This window comes from Vicia villosa, linkage group LG3 (assembly GCF_029867415.1).
Source record: "Vicia villosa cultivar HV-30 ecotype Madison, WI linkage group LG3, Vvil1.0, whole genome shotgun sequence".
Taxonomy (NCBI): domain Eukaryota; kingdom Viridiplantae; phylum Streptophyta; class Magnoliopsida; order Fabales; family Fabaceae; genus Vicia; species Vicia villosa.
Window position 1 is genome coordinate 77,421,837 of NC_081182.1, and position 15,913 is coordinate 77,437,749.

At 33.4% G+C, this 15,913-nt stretch overlaps 2 protein-coding genes and 1 long non-coding RNA gene across 3 annotated transcripts; 2 read left to right on the top strand and 1 right to left on the bottom strand.

Moving 5' to 3' along the window:
• Positions 1–2,359: 2,359 nt before the first annotated feature.
• Positions 2,360–5,794, bottom strand: LOC131658368 (uncharacterized). Its single transcript, XM_058927673.1, has 4 exons — positions 5,496–5,794; positions 5,190–5,412; positions 4,912–5,105; positions 2,360–2,470 (listed from the first exon to the last, which is right to left on the bottom strand). The coding sequence occupies exons 1-4, from the start codon at positions 5,781–5,783 to the stop codon at positions 2,360–2,362; spliced, it is 816 nt and encodes a 271-aa protein (XP_058783656.1). The 5' UTR covers positions 5,784–5,794.
• Positions 5,795–7,414: 1,620 nt separating this feature from the next.
• On the top strand, positions 7,415–12,312 carry LOC131661955 (protein SMAX1-LIKE 8-like). Its single transcript, XM_058931619.1, has 3 exons — positions 7,415–9,118; positions 9,506–9,749; positions 10,397–12,312. The coding sequence occupies exons 1-3, from the start codon at positions 7,950–7,952 to the stop codon at positions 12,224–12,226; spliced, it is 3,243 nt and encodes a 1,080-aa protein (XP_058787602.1). The 5' UTR covers positions 7,415–7,949; the 3' UTR covers positions 12,227–12,312.
• A 1,294-nt stretch (positions 12,313–13,606) lies between these two features.
• Positions 13,607–15,685, top strand: LOC131656133 (uncharacterized). The gene is made up of 6 exons (XR_009300005.1): positions 13,607–13,738; positions 13,832–14,221; positions 14,359–14,406; positions 14,545–14,630; positions 14,737–15,045; positions 15,455–15,685. It is a non-coding gene; the product is annotated as an uncharacterized LOC131656133 (long non-coding RNA).
• The last annotated feature ends 228 nt before the right edge of the window (positions 15,686–15,913 follow it).

A 15,913-nucleotide genomic window follows, 5' to 3' on the forward strand; every position in this document is an offset into this window, starting at 1 on the left:
TCTCATTTGAATGCGGCCTTTATTAATGGGATACATGTCCCTCAGCTGAAGACGACTCTCTCATCCAGGTATGAATTTCTCTTTCTCTCTCTCTCTCTCTCTCTCTCTATCGTGAGTAGGGTTTATGAAGAAACATTCAGAATAAGGATTAGGTTAGCGTAGGGTCGTAGGTTTTGAAGGTGATAGTTGCATCCTTTGATGATGTTATATATCATTGGCTCATTGGTATATATATATATATATATATATATATATATATATATATATATATATATGTCAAAATGTTTGCTTGGTAAGTATATTCACAGAGAAACCTAGAGCATATCACCTACTGGGAGCCAAAATAATTCTAAGGTATATTTGAAGCACAATAAATCATGGTGTACTCATGCCAAACTACAAGATTAGTAGCAATAACGCAAAGACGTATGGCTATTGTATTTAGATTGGATATGATATCAAGATGACAAAAAAGTACAACATGATATTTGTTTATTATTGGAGAAGATCCAATCTCATGGAGCTCAAATAAGCAAGGGATTATGGTTATATCATGATTTGAAGCAAAATATGTAGCATCTTCATATGCAGCTAGGCAAGCCCTTTGGATGGAAATGTTAGTGGAAGAATTGAAGACCATTGAAGTCTTGAAGATCAAACTGTTGGTTGATAACAAATCAATAATTAATTTGGCTAATCATTGAGTCATGGTATAAGCAATTAAAATGAGGTAAAGTATCACTTCTTAAGAGACCAAGTGAACAAGAACAAGTTAAAAGTTGAGTATTTCAAAACTGAATTCCAACTTGCAAACACATTCACCAAACCCTTTAAGATATCAAGATTTGACTTCCTAAAGGAAATGATAGAAATGAGAAAACTAGGTGATATGAATTAGGATGAGTATTATGGATTTAATTCATATATAGGAGGCGTTTCCTTGTGTTGCAAGTTAATTACTTGCAACATAAGTCAACTAAAATAGTTAGTTTCCTATGCAGTTAGTTAGGATTGTTACCCTTTTAAATGCTTATATATAGGTTAATCATGTAATTCAGTTTGTTGATCACTTAATAGAAAGTATACCCAACATAATTCATTTGAAAAATATTTTTTCCCCATATTTCTTCATTGCCATCCAAAACCTTGCACTGCAAGTTTTTTAATAGTAACAACTTGGAGTCATAAGAGCTTTAACAACCCTATTCCGTTGGAATGCCAAGCCATATTTAATGATTTTAAATTTTCCAAAATGTTGAAGAGGAGTAAGGTTGAGGTAGAAACCAATTGTCATAGTATCATGGCTTGATTGGGAGAAAAAAACTCTAAATATAATAACACATTTGTGGCATCTGCTTGCTAAGGTTGAAAAGGTTTTGATGGGCTTTGAAATGGTATAGTTTAAATTTGTTAGCCAATGTTTGATAAAATGTTTGTAACACAAAAACCACATCCAAATCTTTAGGCTGAATGGTCTATTGCCGGCATGAGTCTTGACTTGAATTTCCATTGAGATATCTTACTTTTAAATGAGATAAATAAGCAACACTTCAATCCCCAAGCACCTCTATCAACACCTAGGACATGAGATTTAGAGAGCTCCAGCATGTGAGACCGCTGTGTAGAAGATCGAAAAAGCATCCGAATTCGAGAATCAGATTTTAAGAGTTTTGCTTCAATACTGACCCCTGCCCTAGCACAACCTAAATCTCGGCATTCTCAACTCCCTGCGAAAAATTCAACTTCCCGCCACCTAAGCCGAGGTGAACCTTATTCGCTTCAAACACGAACTAATGCTCCACTCAATTGCAAAAATATTGTACTGTCCAAACAAGACATATTTGCAGTATATGCACCAAGATATCTTGATGTCAATTTCTTGTTAGTTGTGACATATGTATCATAAACCTTTAAAATGTAGTAGTAGAACTACACCATTATATATCGCTGAAGCCTTTCACCTCGCTCTCGACCAATTAACTACAACACATAACCTGCCCCTGTATCTCTGATCAAGAACAACAGGCTAAATGTGTAATTGTATTTACACCAAACTACAAAAAAATATTGGTTTAAATCCCTGTTCAAAACATGCAAATCTTTCTTCTGACAACACTAAACAAAAATGACAAAGATGAGAGAATTCAAAAAATAGCAACCCGTCAATTCAAGCTAATGTACATCATTTGGATAGAGTCTTGTAGTTATAGCTATACTTACAACCCACTAGACCTGTAAACTCACAACAACGTCCAATCAAGTGATAGCAAACTACTGCATAAATCCACCATAACAATTTAGTAACAAATTTGTGGCAACAGGATCACAACAAACAACATAAACTCGGACCACCGTAAGACTACTGCAACCTCAAACCAGCCGAACCAGTGCCCAACACTCTGCAACACTTGATACCACCTAACCAACACCAGAACACCACCTTACAGATAGGAATACGATCATAAGCAAACTACCACAACACATGCTACAACCAAACAGTGCAAAAAACTTTCTACCATACAATCCTTGCTGCTCCATGACCCTATCATCACCCTAACTATAAAAAACAAACCTCTTCAAACACAATTATAATCTACTCCCCTATTCCTTGGGATACCACACTAAGAGCAGTATAAGATTAAGCCTCTATGAAGTCAAGGCATACACTTGGATTCAAACAACATAGCATTATATTAAACTCCATGTCGTTTGATTTAACTTTCATCAATTTCAATGCATGTATTTTCATCTTCTCTACTTAATTTCCAACTTCAATATTTTTATTTTGGAATAGTTTTATGTTCCTTATTTTTCAAATACTCCACACATGCAAATCAAATTACTTGGGTATCCTCAGAGGCATTTCTGCTTCCTTTAGGCATTTATGCATGGCAAAAGTTGATTTTAAATGAATTAATTATGTAAAATTAATTGAGACTAAGTCTCTGTTTGGTAAGACATGTTTTCGAGCTTATAGCTTATGTCTTATATCTTATAAGCTCATATGTTAATTTAGACCTGTTTGGTAACAGTCTTTCCATCACGAGTTTATAGCTTATTTTACTAACTTATAGCTTATTTTCCAGACGCTATATCAAATAGCGTTTTAGCTTATGTCTTATAGCTTATTATTTTTTCTTCCTTTTTTATCCTTATTATTTTAATTAAAATTAATTTTTAACCCTTATAATTTATTTTAATTTAAAATATAATAATTATATATTAAATATCTTTTATGTCATTTTACATTTATAAGTTAATTGAACCGCTAATTTTATCAAACACTTCAATGAGCTAATAAGCTATAAGTCTCAACCATCCGCTATAAACTATAAGTCATCAGCCATCAGTCATAAGCTATAAGCTATCAGTTAACTTATCAGTCAACCGCTATTTTTACCAAACAGACCCTAAGGCTCTGTTTGGTAACACCATAAAAAACTTTTAGCTTTTAGCTTTTCAGCTCATATTAAGAAAAAAACTCTGTTTGATAACTCCCAGTTAGCTTTTAGATTTTAGCTTTTTTACTAGTTTTTAGCTTTTTTTTCAAAAGCTATTTAAAGTAGCTTTTGAGCTTTTAGCTTTTAGCTTGTGACTTTATATTTCATTTATACCCTTATTATTTTAACAAAAATATAATTATATATATATATATATATATAAATAATTGTTTTTGTGTTGTATAATTATATTCGTGTTGATTAACAAAAAAAATGCAAGATTTATTATTTTTTAATGATATTAAAATTATATACCTTGTAATGAATTTAGAGATAGTGTTGCTAATTTCTAAATTTGTGAAACATTAAGAGATTATTAAGACAAAGAAGATAGTGTTTGAGAAATTCAGAGAGTGTTTTGAAAGAAGATAGTGTTGCTAATATTATTGGTGCGCAGGATATTATAGAGACATGATAGGATATCAAGCAGGATAATGATAAGATATGATACAGACATGATAAGACTTATCCTATCTTGTGTTTGGTTGACACTAAATTATTTTGTAAAATATTTTAAAATTAATAAATTGATAAAAAAAATATTTTTCAATAATTAAAAAAACTCATTGATCCTATTGAATAAATAATTTAAAATAATATATATATATATATATATATATATATATATATATATATATATATATATATATATATATGTATATACCCTTGTAAAACAATTATATTTTTAAATATTATTTTGTAAAATATATTAAAATTTATAAATTGGTAAAAAATTATAATTGAAAAAAAATATATTGACACTATTGAGTAAATAATTTCAATTTTTCTTAAAAAAGATCACGAATTCTCGTATTTATATATTAGATATACAAATTAAAATTATATATATATATATATATATATATATATATATATATATATATATATATATATATATATATATATATATATATATATATATATATATATATATATATATATATATATATATATATATATTACCCTTACAAGAATATATATTTAATTTGATAAAAAATAAAATTAGAATTCATATTTTTAAAATTTTAATAATTATTTTATTTTAAATATTCTATATTTTTATTTTATTGAATTAATTATTAATATTTTTAATTTAATATCAAATTAATTTTTATTTATATTTTGTCATATTTAATTTTTTATTTTAAATTATATTTTATAGGGGTAAATTAGTAAATCATTTTAGTATCCTATCATGCCGGATTCTGACCCAACTCATATTCAGGATAACAATTTGAACTAGTGAGGCAGGATAGGATAAGTTTCAGGATTAACTTATCCTATCATGCTGTGTCAGCAAACACTAGATTGAGATAAGATATGATACAGATATCATATGTAACAAACAACAAGCATTTATAATGTGAATTTGAATTTTTATTGGGTAGAAAGAGCGACTCCGAAGTATTGCCCAACGCATTTTTAGCAATCCAAAAGTCCGTTCTATCACATTTCTTGCCATAGAGTGTCTCATGTTAAAGAGTTCTTCTTTATTCGAAGGTGTGTATCCACGCCTCCATTCACTCCGATGATAACGACACCCTCTATATGGAGCGAGAAATCGTTCACAATTTGTATATCCAGCATCCACAAGATAATAATAACCTATAATAATCAAATATATTTGTCAAATAAAAATATTTTTCTTGTCTTACTGTAATAAAATTTACTCCGCATGATTACTCTAACCTGTTGGAACAATTAAACCATTCCTCCTAGAAATGGCATCCCGCAACACCCTAGAATCTGATGCCGATCCTTCCCATCCAGGCAACACATAAATAAATTGTATATCCCTAGAACATGCACCCAAAACATTGGTAGATATATCCCCTTTTCTATTACGATATCGAGGCTTGTCAAGCACCGGTACATTGACTTGGATATGTGTTCCATCCAGTGCCCCAAGACACTTATGTAATTACAAATTGAACGTTTAATCGAAAAGAACATAACACAAATAAAAATTTCATATGAAATTAAGACAAAAAGTACCTTTAAAAATTTCCATCTTTCATCCACACAATCTTCAGGGACAGGTTCTGGAGCTTTAAGAAGTATCTCATGCAATCTTAAAACCCCATTCAAGACGAAATTAAAATACCTACTAACAGTTTTCCCTGATCGTTTAAATAGGAACTTAATTACACGATTTTTTGAATGATGTGCCAATATGTGTAAGAACATAGCCACTTGTTCTTCACAACATACTAGTCCATCTTCTTTCAATTGACCTTCATTACGGAGGAGACAACATAATAATCGAAATGATCTAATGTCCATACGAAGTTGATTAACACATAACACATCATCTCTCTTGATCAAAGATTTTAAAAATCCCCCCTTAATCCTTATCCATCCATCAGTTGTTGTCTAATGAAATTATTTTCATAAAACCATAGTGAAGAATGACTAACTATCATTAAAATTGTAAAACAAAGTTCAACCATCTCTAAAAAAATTGTTCTAAAATTAAATATAACATCATATCTTGATCCTCTGAATCCATATTAACCTATAACATGAATAAGTAGTATGAGGGCACTAATATAACCATATAATAAACATATAATAGAGTTATAATAGGGAAAACACAGGAAAAACAATGAAAAGCAGAAGATACAGTGAATAGTAGAAAAAGAAAATAATGGGTATCAAGAAAAAAACAAACTTTTTAACACAATGGGTATCAAAATAGTAGAAACATAAAAAAAAACATCAAAGAGAACACAAAAGAAGAAGAAATTAGTAAAAAAAGAATAAGGAAAAAATTAGGGTTTTGAAAAAAATCAATATTGATGAAGAAGAAACCGTTATTATAGAGAAATTGGAACAAGAAAACATTATCGTAGCAGAAAACGTGATTGATTTGGTGACGGCGGAGAAGATGGAACTGTAGAGATGAAAGGGAAGTGAGAGTGAGAAAAGGAACGTGAGAGAAAAAATATCAGAAACGTGTGTTTTTGTTTTAATTATCCTATCATTTTGCTAACCTAGCTTAAAATAAGGATAAGAATAACAAAGGGGCAATAGGATATGATTGGTAATAGGTTTAAATTATCCTTTCCTATTGGTGCAACAAACAACAGATTATATTAGGATAGGATAATTTTATCATATCCTGTCTACTTATCCAGCGCACCAAACGGGCCCTTAGAGTTATACCGTAAAATAGATAATAAAATTATTTTTATTATTATTTTAGATTGATATGATTGAATTCAAAATCATAATGATGTGATTTTATATATCTCATTAAATTTATATAAATATTATTATATAAGTTTATTTAAATATTTATATATAATTGTTCGATATATTTTGATGTTATTTTTAATTTTAATATATATTAATATTTTTTTCATGTGTTTGCTAATATATATATATATATATATATATATATATATATATATATATATATATATATATATATATATATATATATATATATATATTATATTATATTATATTAATTTAATTATATAGTACAATAATATAACGAGACTATCAATTTCTTAATTAAGAATGTCTTTTCATGTTATTTTGTATTTATCAGCTAGTATAACACCTAATTTATCAAACACTCAAATTAACTTATTAACTATCAACTATTCGCTACCAATTATTAACTATCAACTAACAACTACAAGTCTTCAGCTACCAAGTACTAGCTAGTTTTATTACACAGAGTCTAAGTTGAAGTAATTTTTCCCAATAGTTTTTAATCAAATTGATTGGTATCCAAATTCCACAAATCAATTCCTTTAAGAGAAAGACTTCCTAAATGCTCCATGTCTAAATAGGTACACGTGAGCAGAGCGTGACTGTGGTATTAGGCCCACCAAAAGTAAGTGGAGGAAGCATCTCTCCCTTTCTCACACTGATGAAAAAATAAAATAAAAGCAACCATAAACATGATGATGACGATGAAGACGACGACGAGTAGCAGTAGTAAAAGAGTACGTAGCCTCTTTGATACTCAACTCCACCTTCTCCCAATCGCAAACCAAAGACAAGCTAGCGACAAACAAATCTCCCTCAATTTCAATCATGTACCCCAAATCAAATCTCTTCCCACATCTAACGATTCTAATCAAACAAATTACCCTCTCTTTATACAATAATAATCGAATATATGTTTTCTAGGCCCCGCCATTTTCAATATCCCACACCTCATTAACCTTCTTCATTAACCACTTAATCATCAATTATGTCTAATTAGTCTAATTAGTCAAATTAATCATATAAATGATATTCCATCACTCACTCCTTACTAGTACTCCACTTTACACAGTTGATTATTATAATATTTATATAAGTTATAACCTCTGCAAATTGCAAAATTATACTACTACCAGTCCCCACTATACTACACATAACCCCTTTTCCAATCTATAAACCTCTTTGTTATTGTTTAATAGTAAAATCATCATTTTATGAAAAGCAACCATGCCAACACCAGTATCCGCGGCAAGGCAATGCTTAACACCGGAAGCGGGACGGGCACTAGACGAAGCTGTAGCGGTAGCGAAACGACGCGGACATGCTCAAACGACGTCGCTTCACGCAGTTTCAGCACTGTTATCGTTACCGTCTTCGTCGATTCTCCGCGACGCGTGCTGTCGTTCGAGAAACTCGGCGTATTCGCCGAGGTTGCAGTTCAAAGCGCTTGATCTTTGTTTATCGGTGTCGCTGGATAGAGCGCCTTCTTCGCATAGTAATGTTTCTCCTGATCATGAACCGCCGGTTTCGAACTCGCTTATGGCTGCGGTGAAACGGTCTCAGGCGAATCAACGGCGGCATCCTGATAATTTTCATTTTTATCATCAGCAGCAGCAGTTGCAGAATCAGCAGACGTTTTCGGTTTCTTCTGTGAAAGTTGAGTTGCAGCATTTGATTTTGTCGATTCTTGATGACCCGGTTGTTAGTCGGGTTTTCGCGGAAGCGGGTTTCCGGAGCTCCGAGATTAAGTTGGCTATACTTCGGCCTCTTCCGCATCTCTTCCGTTCTCGTGGTCCGCCGATTTTTTTATGTAACCTGACTGAGCAGCCTCGCCGGGGGTTTGGGTTTGGGTTTCCGTTTTTGTCTGGTTTTGGTGATGAGGAGGATAATTTCCGGCGGATTGGGGAGATTCTTGTGAGGAGTAAAGGGAGGAATCCTCTGCTTCTCGGTGCATGTGGTAATGATACTCTGAGAGCCTTTATAGAGGCTGTGGAGAAAAGAAGGGAGGGGGTTTTGCCTCTCGAGCTTGCTGGGCTGCGCGTGATTTGTATTGGGAAGGAATTGGAGAGTGGTGATGGGGAGATAATTGGTTTGAGGTTGAGGGAGATTGCTGTTACGGCGGAGGAGTGCGTCGGACCCGGTGTTATAGTGAGTTTTGGGGAGTTGAAGGGTTTGGTGAATGGTGATGGTGGGTTTGGGGAGAGTGTTGTTGAGGAATTGGCGAGATTGTTGAAGATTCATTATGATAAGTTTTGGTTGGTGGGTTCTGCTGCTAGTTATGAGAGTTACTTGAAATTTCTGGGGAGGTTTCCTTCTGTGGAGAAAGATTGGGATTTGCATATTCTTCCTATCACTTCTGTTAAGGCTTCTGAATCATATCATAGTCCCAGACCAAGGTAGTATATCATATATCCCTTGTGTTTAGTTATTTATGTTCATGTCTCTTGTTATGTTTTGATTCCAAATATTTAATTGCTACTACTATTTTTTAAATAAATAAAATTCATTTCTTTATCTTTGGTCTTATAACTTTGTGACAAGCCTATATTTTTTAAATAATATCGAAATTTAAAGCTTAGGTGATGAATTAATCAATCATTGTGTATCTAATTTGATTTTTTAGTTTTTAGTGTATCATTTGCTGAATGTTTTTATGATGGAACCATTTACAAATTTTTTCTGTCAAATTACTTCTGGGATGAGTGTGAAGTTTGCATCTTTGACAGAGTTATTAGTTTCACATGGTTTTTCTCTTGACAAGGTTTTTTTTGTTTGGTTTACAGCTTAATGGATTCGTTTGTACCACTTGGTGGCTTTTTTTCATCACAGTCTGATTTGAAAAGGCCACTAAATGGCTCATTTGGTTGTGTTCCTCACACTCATCAATATGGTGAAAGCTGTGAAAATGAATTCCTGGCTGCTTCGAAGGAAAGATTTTCTGTTTCGGCTCCTGATTCATACCCATCTAGCTTACCTCAATGGTTAAAGACTACAGAATTTGGCACTGCAAAAGCATTGAATGTTAAGGTGTGTATAATTCAGTTAAATCTACTAAATAATTTCCGTATAAATTATTTGTATTATTATTAGGCCAATTCTTATTGAGTGATGCGGTTATTTACCAACCTTAAAATGGATTAAATTAAAAGAAAATATATTTAAGGTAAACTATTTCCCTGGAAAATAAAAGATTAAAGGAGCTTGATTGAGGAAGTGGACCTACTTCCTCTGTGATTATTTATTTTCAATGGGCTTTATAATCATTGATTGTTTTTTTCCCTTTATCTCTTATAACATGCATGTGCACAATTGTATCAAACACTGAGGATGAGCAATTCTTGGGATGACTTGCTTGTATTTGCTTGCTGGTCACTCGAGTCGCATGTGCTTAAATAGTTAAATTCAACAAGTTGAAGGCTTTAAGATTTTTGCTCTTTTTATTTGTCTTGCCATGACAAGTTATATGATAAATGATACCTGGTTTTATTTTTACGTAGTAATTGTAATTCATTGATTGTTTAGTATACCATTCCCGATCTCCGGTTCCTTTTCAATCTTGATTTTTTTACTCTCCTTTTAATACCTCACTTGCTTTCTTTCTCTCTCTCTCTCACCGCGTCTTTAGACCTTTTCATTTTTTGTGTAAAAGACCACTTTTCTTTCATTCAGTGCAGACCAAAGATGGTGTTTTGGTGGATAGTAGTGAATCTTGTACGCCGCATACTAACTTGGACAACATATGCCAAGTTCTGCATCAGCGAATCCCTGAGGAAAATACTTGTCCAATTGTTGTGGGGTTTCATTGTACTGCTGACAACAAAAACGAAGATATTGACAACCACAGAAGCAAAATTGTAGACGAATCACGTACTGAACACATCAACCTCAACTCTCATGTACCCGTTGGTGTTCAATCAGTGGCAACATTACAATCCAGAAGTCCTTTTCCCGCCCTCTTCATGGAAAAACAGGAAAACAATACTCCAAAACTAACTGAGATGTTCCAGAAAGTAAAAGATCTCGATACAGGTGACCTAAGATCTTGCAACATGTCCGGTTCAAGTGTGTCCGATGGTAGTCAACTGTCTCCCACATCCGTGACTTCAGTAACCACGGACCTTGGCTTAGGAATATGCTCCTCTCCCACCAGCAATAAATTGAAGAAACCCGAAGTTCAATATACAATGGAGCCTCCTAAGGAAACCCCTAATCGATTTTTTTCAAGCTTTAATTTGGATGAAGAGAATATCGTGAAGCATCCATCCCAATCTTCATCCTGCTTAAGTTATGACTATTGTCGACAAGTTGATGCAAGAAATCCTAAAATTATTTTTGAAGCTCTTTCCAAGGAGGTAAGCTGGCAAGATGAAGCCATAAGGGCTATTATCAGAACAATATTCAGTGGCTCAACCAAAAGGCATAAAGACCATGGAGCAAATCAGAGGGGAGACAGATGGATGAATTTCGCTGGACCTGATTGGCATGGGAAAAAGAAAATTGCGGTTTCTCTAGCTGAGTTACTGTATGGAAGCCGGGAAAACTTTACTTTTGTGGATCTATGTTCCGAGGAAGTGGTAGGATGCAATGTGAAATTTAGAGGGAAGACTAACCTTGATTTCATTGTAGACGAGTGCTGCAAGAAACCCTTGTCTGTTGTTTTCATTGAAAATGTTGACAAAGCAGATATAGTAGCTCAAACTAGTTTGTCTCAAGCCATCAGGACAGGAAAAATCACAGATTCGCATGGGCGCGAAGTTAGTGTAAACAATGCAATATTCGTGCTTTCTTTCTCAGGTTACGAAAATAGTTTGATGCACACAAGGGGACCTTCCTACTATTCCGAGGAAAGACTAAGGGAAAAAGGGGTAGCTATTACGATAAAAGTTGAACATGTGGTTAGAGACAACAGAAGCCAAAGCATCAGTGTAACCAACAATTCAATAGATATCATTCCTAATTTAAATTTCATGAACAAACGAAAACTGATCGGTGACAATGAACTTCACGATCCCAATTTTCTCTCAGATACGGCTAAAAGGCCACATACAACATCAAACTGGCTTTTAGACTTGAATCTTCCAGCTGAAGAGGACGAACAGAAACAAACAGATGATGGAAACTATGAACATGTCTCAACTGAGAACCAAAACCTTTGGTTGCAAGATTTGTATAATCTAGTTGATGAAACAGTCGTGTTTAAACCATATGATTTTGATGCACTTGTGGATAGATTGTTGAAATTGGTCAGAAGTAACTTCAACAAAATTCTTGGTTCTGAGTGTGCCTTACAAATCCAAACAGAAGTCACAGACCAATTGGTTGCAGCCGCATATGTCTCGGACAGCGATACGGAGGTGGAGAATTGGGTTGAGCAAGTTCTGTGCGGCGGATTCGCTGAAGTCCAGAGAAAATACAACCTCAGTGCTAGTTCTATTGTGAAACTTGCCCCATGTCCAGAGCAAGCTCTAAGTGTACACCTTCCATCAAGCATAATTTTAGAGTAAATTCCTTTCGGTGATTGTTGTATTTTCTATTTGAATGTATAATTTAGCTGTACCATATAGGGAAACAATTCTAGCCTTCTTCAGTCGCTATTATTCTTTTGGGTTTCTTTGTCTAGGTTTCAGTTGTGTATAATATGTTATTTGCAGCTAGTGCTTTGAGTGATTATCGTTGCATATTTAAATCAAATGTCTTTTTGTTTAAGTAAGTTGTTGCGTGATGTAATCGATGAATACAATAAACTGATGCATATCAATGTAAACAAAAAATAAGTTTCACCGAATCATGTACTAACTGTCAACCAAGATAAATTACTCATTTTTGGTTTGAAACGCCATTTTCTCCCGTAGTTTACACTCTTTTCTCATGTTTCTTCTCAGTTTTGCAGTAAATTCATGCTAGTGAAAGGAAAATAGTAAGCTCTTAAAAATCATGGTATTGGTCAAATCCTTTTCTCTCAAAGGAAATTTGAAACCTAAACCTACGACATTCACTAGCTTTAGTTCACCTGAACTGAAGATTTAGATAGAGCAGGTTTAAAAGAAGAGAATGGAAAATTTGCATGTCAACATTTGGATTAGAGCTTGATAATAATGGAAATATGTTTCCACATTATGCATGCAACCGTTCTTCTTACGTAGCTTATCTCTTTGGGTCTCTTTCGTTAACTACTATAATAAGAAATTTAATGTCTCTACTAATTACATTCAAATCCTTAACTAATCCATGAATTACTTTCATTTTAGGGTTAAATCAGTCATTACGGGATTATTAATTTTAATTATTTTTTTAACTTCCCATTAATGATATTTTGTCATCTTAAACGACACAATTGGTTAACGTTCTTCATAGAATCCCATACCCTACCTTTTCATTTATTACCAGCCTGATTTTCTTCTTCCCAAACACGCCTAATCAATATTTTCCACTTTCCAATGAAGCATGCTTGCCGATATCCACATCTAATGAGGCGGCTAAGTTCAACGATCCAATCTTTTTCTACAGCGGTTTCACAAAATCCTTTCTCTTCCAAATGCAAAAACAGTTCCTAATTTCTCTGTAACATGGAATCGTTAAACTATCTAATGCTATGTAATCAATAGCACCGCTATGGCGTTCAATCGATGAATCTCGCTGCGAATTAAAACTCTTTCACGGGGAGGCTATCACGTCGAAATCGTAATCTATAACTTTTATAATGATGTGTTTACAACCATTATGATATGATCGCTAATTAGAATAGCAATCTGTGAGATTTGATTGAAAACTTTCTCAAGTTTTACATTGCCGTTTGGTTTAGATGTCAATTATTGTTTGGAAAATGTATTTTATCTTGCTATTTTCTTTCATTACTTTTCAGGTGCATGGGATGCTCTCTCAAATGGAGATTCTGGTATATCTGCATTCCCTGAGGAGGATAATATATTGTGTTGGAAAGGAACAATAACAGGATAAATGGTCATCTGCTTATGATGTAAGAACGATTCTTCTCTCTATTCAAAGCCTACTAGGAGGTAACTTTGAAAGCTGAATTATGTAATAGATTTGATTTCCAATTCATGATTTGATTTCCAATTTGATAATCACAACAGCTTTTATTGCAACAGGTTAAAGTTGTAAATGGTGTTCCACCAACAGGGGACTATTCTTTTGCCAAGTATAACAAGGTAAATGTTGGTTCAGTCTTTAACTTCATGATGCCTGCTCTGCATTGTTGGTTTGAAAAAGTTATTCAGGATGGTTGATGCTTACAGTAGAGGAACCATAACATTGGTGACATAATTATCGGTGATATAGTAGAACCTGAAGTAATCTTAGTAGAAACTCCCTCTGTTGGTGGACCGTTTGATTCATTAACTGGTAGTATGGGCATATCTTCCCGAGTTGCTTATTCCTCTCCTATAGAAACAGCTGGATAAGGATCTTTCAAAGGATATTACGAAGTGGGGTCTAGGCCTTTAGACAAAGATGCACTCAGAACATTTGATATGAAATCTGTGAGTCTCTTTCACTTTTGGTTGGAAATTTTAGACAGAATTAAGATCCATATAATTTTGTTGAAGTAATCACAAATTCACCATTATAGGAGTCATCATTCTTTTGCTTTCTGTCTGATTATATGTGTACTTTGCAGTTAAGCATCTATCCAACTGTAAAAGCACCGATCGAGTTTTCAACTCAGGTATTTATTTGTTTTGTGTCAGTGTAAGAACAGTGATTCATATTTTAAGGAAACCCAAAATTTTCTGATTCTTCCCGTGTCAATGATATAAATTCACTACTCACCTCACCGTTTGATTAATTCACTACTCTATTGCAGGAGAAGAATACATATTCATCATCACAAAAATGGAAGATAATAATGACCATGATTTCTTTTCACACAGATTCCCAACAATAACTCAGGTAAAATTTGTTTTGTTTTTCAAATCTATTTCATGTTTTTTTAGATGATTATAAAAACCAAAACCTTAAACTGTGTCTATGTTTGAAAAACAAAATTTGTAACAAGGTGGTGGAAGAGTTGAAGGAGCTATGGAACATGGCTTTACCAATAACAGCTATGAACATGTTGGTTTTTGTGAGAGCTGTTTTGAACGGTGTTGACGAATATAAATATGATGGTTTTGATAGCGGGTTATGTGGGGGTGTTTAGGAGGAAGGAGATGAGGTTGAGTTTTTCTTCTTATCAATAGTTTTCGTACAACAGAAGGTGTCAAACTAGCAAAGAAATAAGTACAACCATTTGGAAATAAGTTACAGGAAGATGGTTTCCAAAATATAGCATGCATATCATCTAGCCTTCAAACTGTGAAACCAGGTTTAGTTGATCATTTATATTTTTCTGTTCTTAATTTAATGTTGTCTTTAAGGATAAGAATTAAAATGCATCGATTCTACATGGACATTTGAATCTGAACCAAAGTTTCGTAAAAGTGAACCAGAGTGTTAATTAAGGTTTGGTGCACCGGTTGTGTGCTTACGAACGGAATCGTAGCTACCTTTACTAAAACCTATTCAAACATAACTGATTCTTTGTGAACGCAACTGTGAATTTCTATTTACATGACAAATTAGGCATGTTAGAAAAACAAAAAACCAAACCATGTCGAAAAGACTCAAACTGTGATAGATACTTAGAAGCTTTACAAGTGGAAGTTCCTATAATTTTCACTGAGATGTTATCAAACACGTGTTACATTTGAATTTATGTTGTTATCATCTGATAGGTATTGTTTGTGGAGGTTGTGCTGCTTAATACACACATCAATTATTTTTCGTATGGATGTTATTTTGCTAAAGCTTCAAGGTCAAATGTGGATTTATGACATCTCATTGGTGTTTATATGTCTAAAAATGTATCGTTATGTCTTTTTAAGTATATCTAGCTATTTTCAGTCAATGAAGACCCTATTAAATTCTGAAGGGAATTTTCATTCTCTACCAGCCATGTTTTGTACTATTAATATTATTACCAATTCATTAAGCCAAAACCCCCTTCAAATGCTTCATTGCTACTTTGTTAGTTGAAGATTTGTTAGCATCTTAGACTACTTGAGTGCCATCAAAACTTCTATGTATGTAACCCGCTGACTCAATCCTTCCAAAGAGTTACCAGCTCAATTTGTAAGGTTTGGTCACGCGTTACTGTAGGGATGATAGCAAATGGAAATTCTGTTGGTTCAGGC

What these genes read in the sequence shown, in the direction of transcription:
- LOC131658368 (XM_058927673.1), bottom strand. Translation starts at nt 5,783, where the DNA reads ATGGACATTAGATCATTTCGATTATTATGTTGTCTCCTCCGTAATGAA. An exon ending in AAAGATGGAAATTTTTAAAG is followed by an intron (nt 5,413 to 5,495) that starts GTACTTTTTGTC and finishes TAATTACATAAG; the next exon opens with TGTCTTGGGGCACTGGATGG. An exon ending in TGGTTTAATTGTTCCAACAG is followed by an intron (nt 5,106 to 5,189) that starts GTTAGAGTAATC and finishes TGATTATTATAG; the next exon opens with GTTATTATTATCTTGTGGAT.
- LOC131661955 (XM_058931619.1), top strand. Translation starts at nt 7,950, where the DNA reads ATGCCAACACCAGTATCCGCGGCAAGGCAATGCTTAACACCGGAAGCG. An exon ending in TATCATAGTCCCAGACCAAG is followed by an intron (nt 9,119 to 9,505) that starts GTAGTATATCAT and finishes TTTGGTTTACAG; the next exon opens with CTTAATGGATTCGTTTGTAC. An exon ending in CAAAAGCATTGAATGTTAAG is followed by an intron (nt 9,750 to 10,396) that starts GTGTGTATAATT and finishes CATTCAGTGCAG; the next exon opens with ACCAAAGATGGTGTTTTGGT.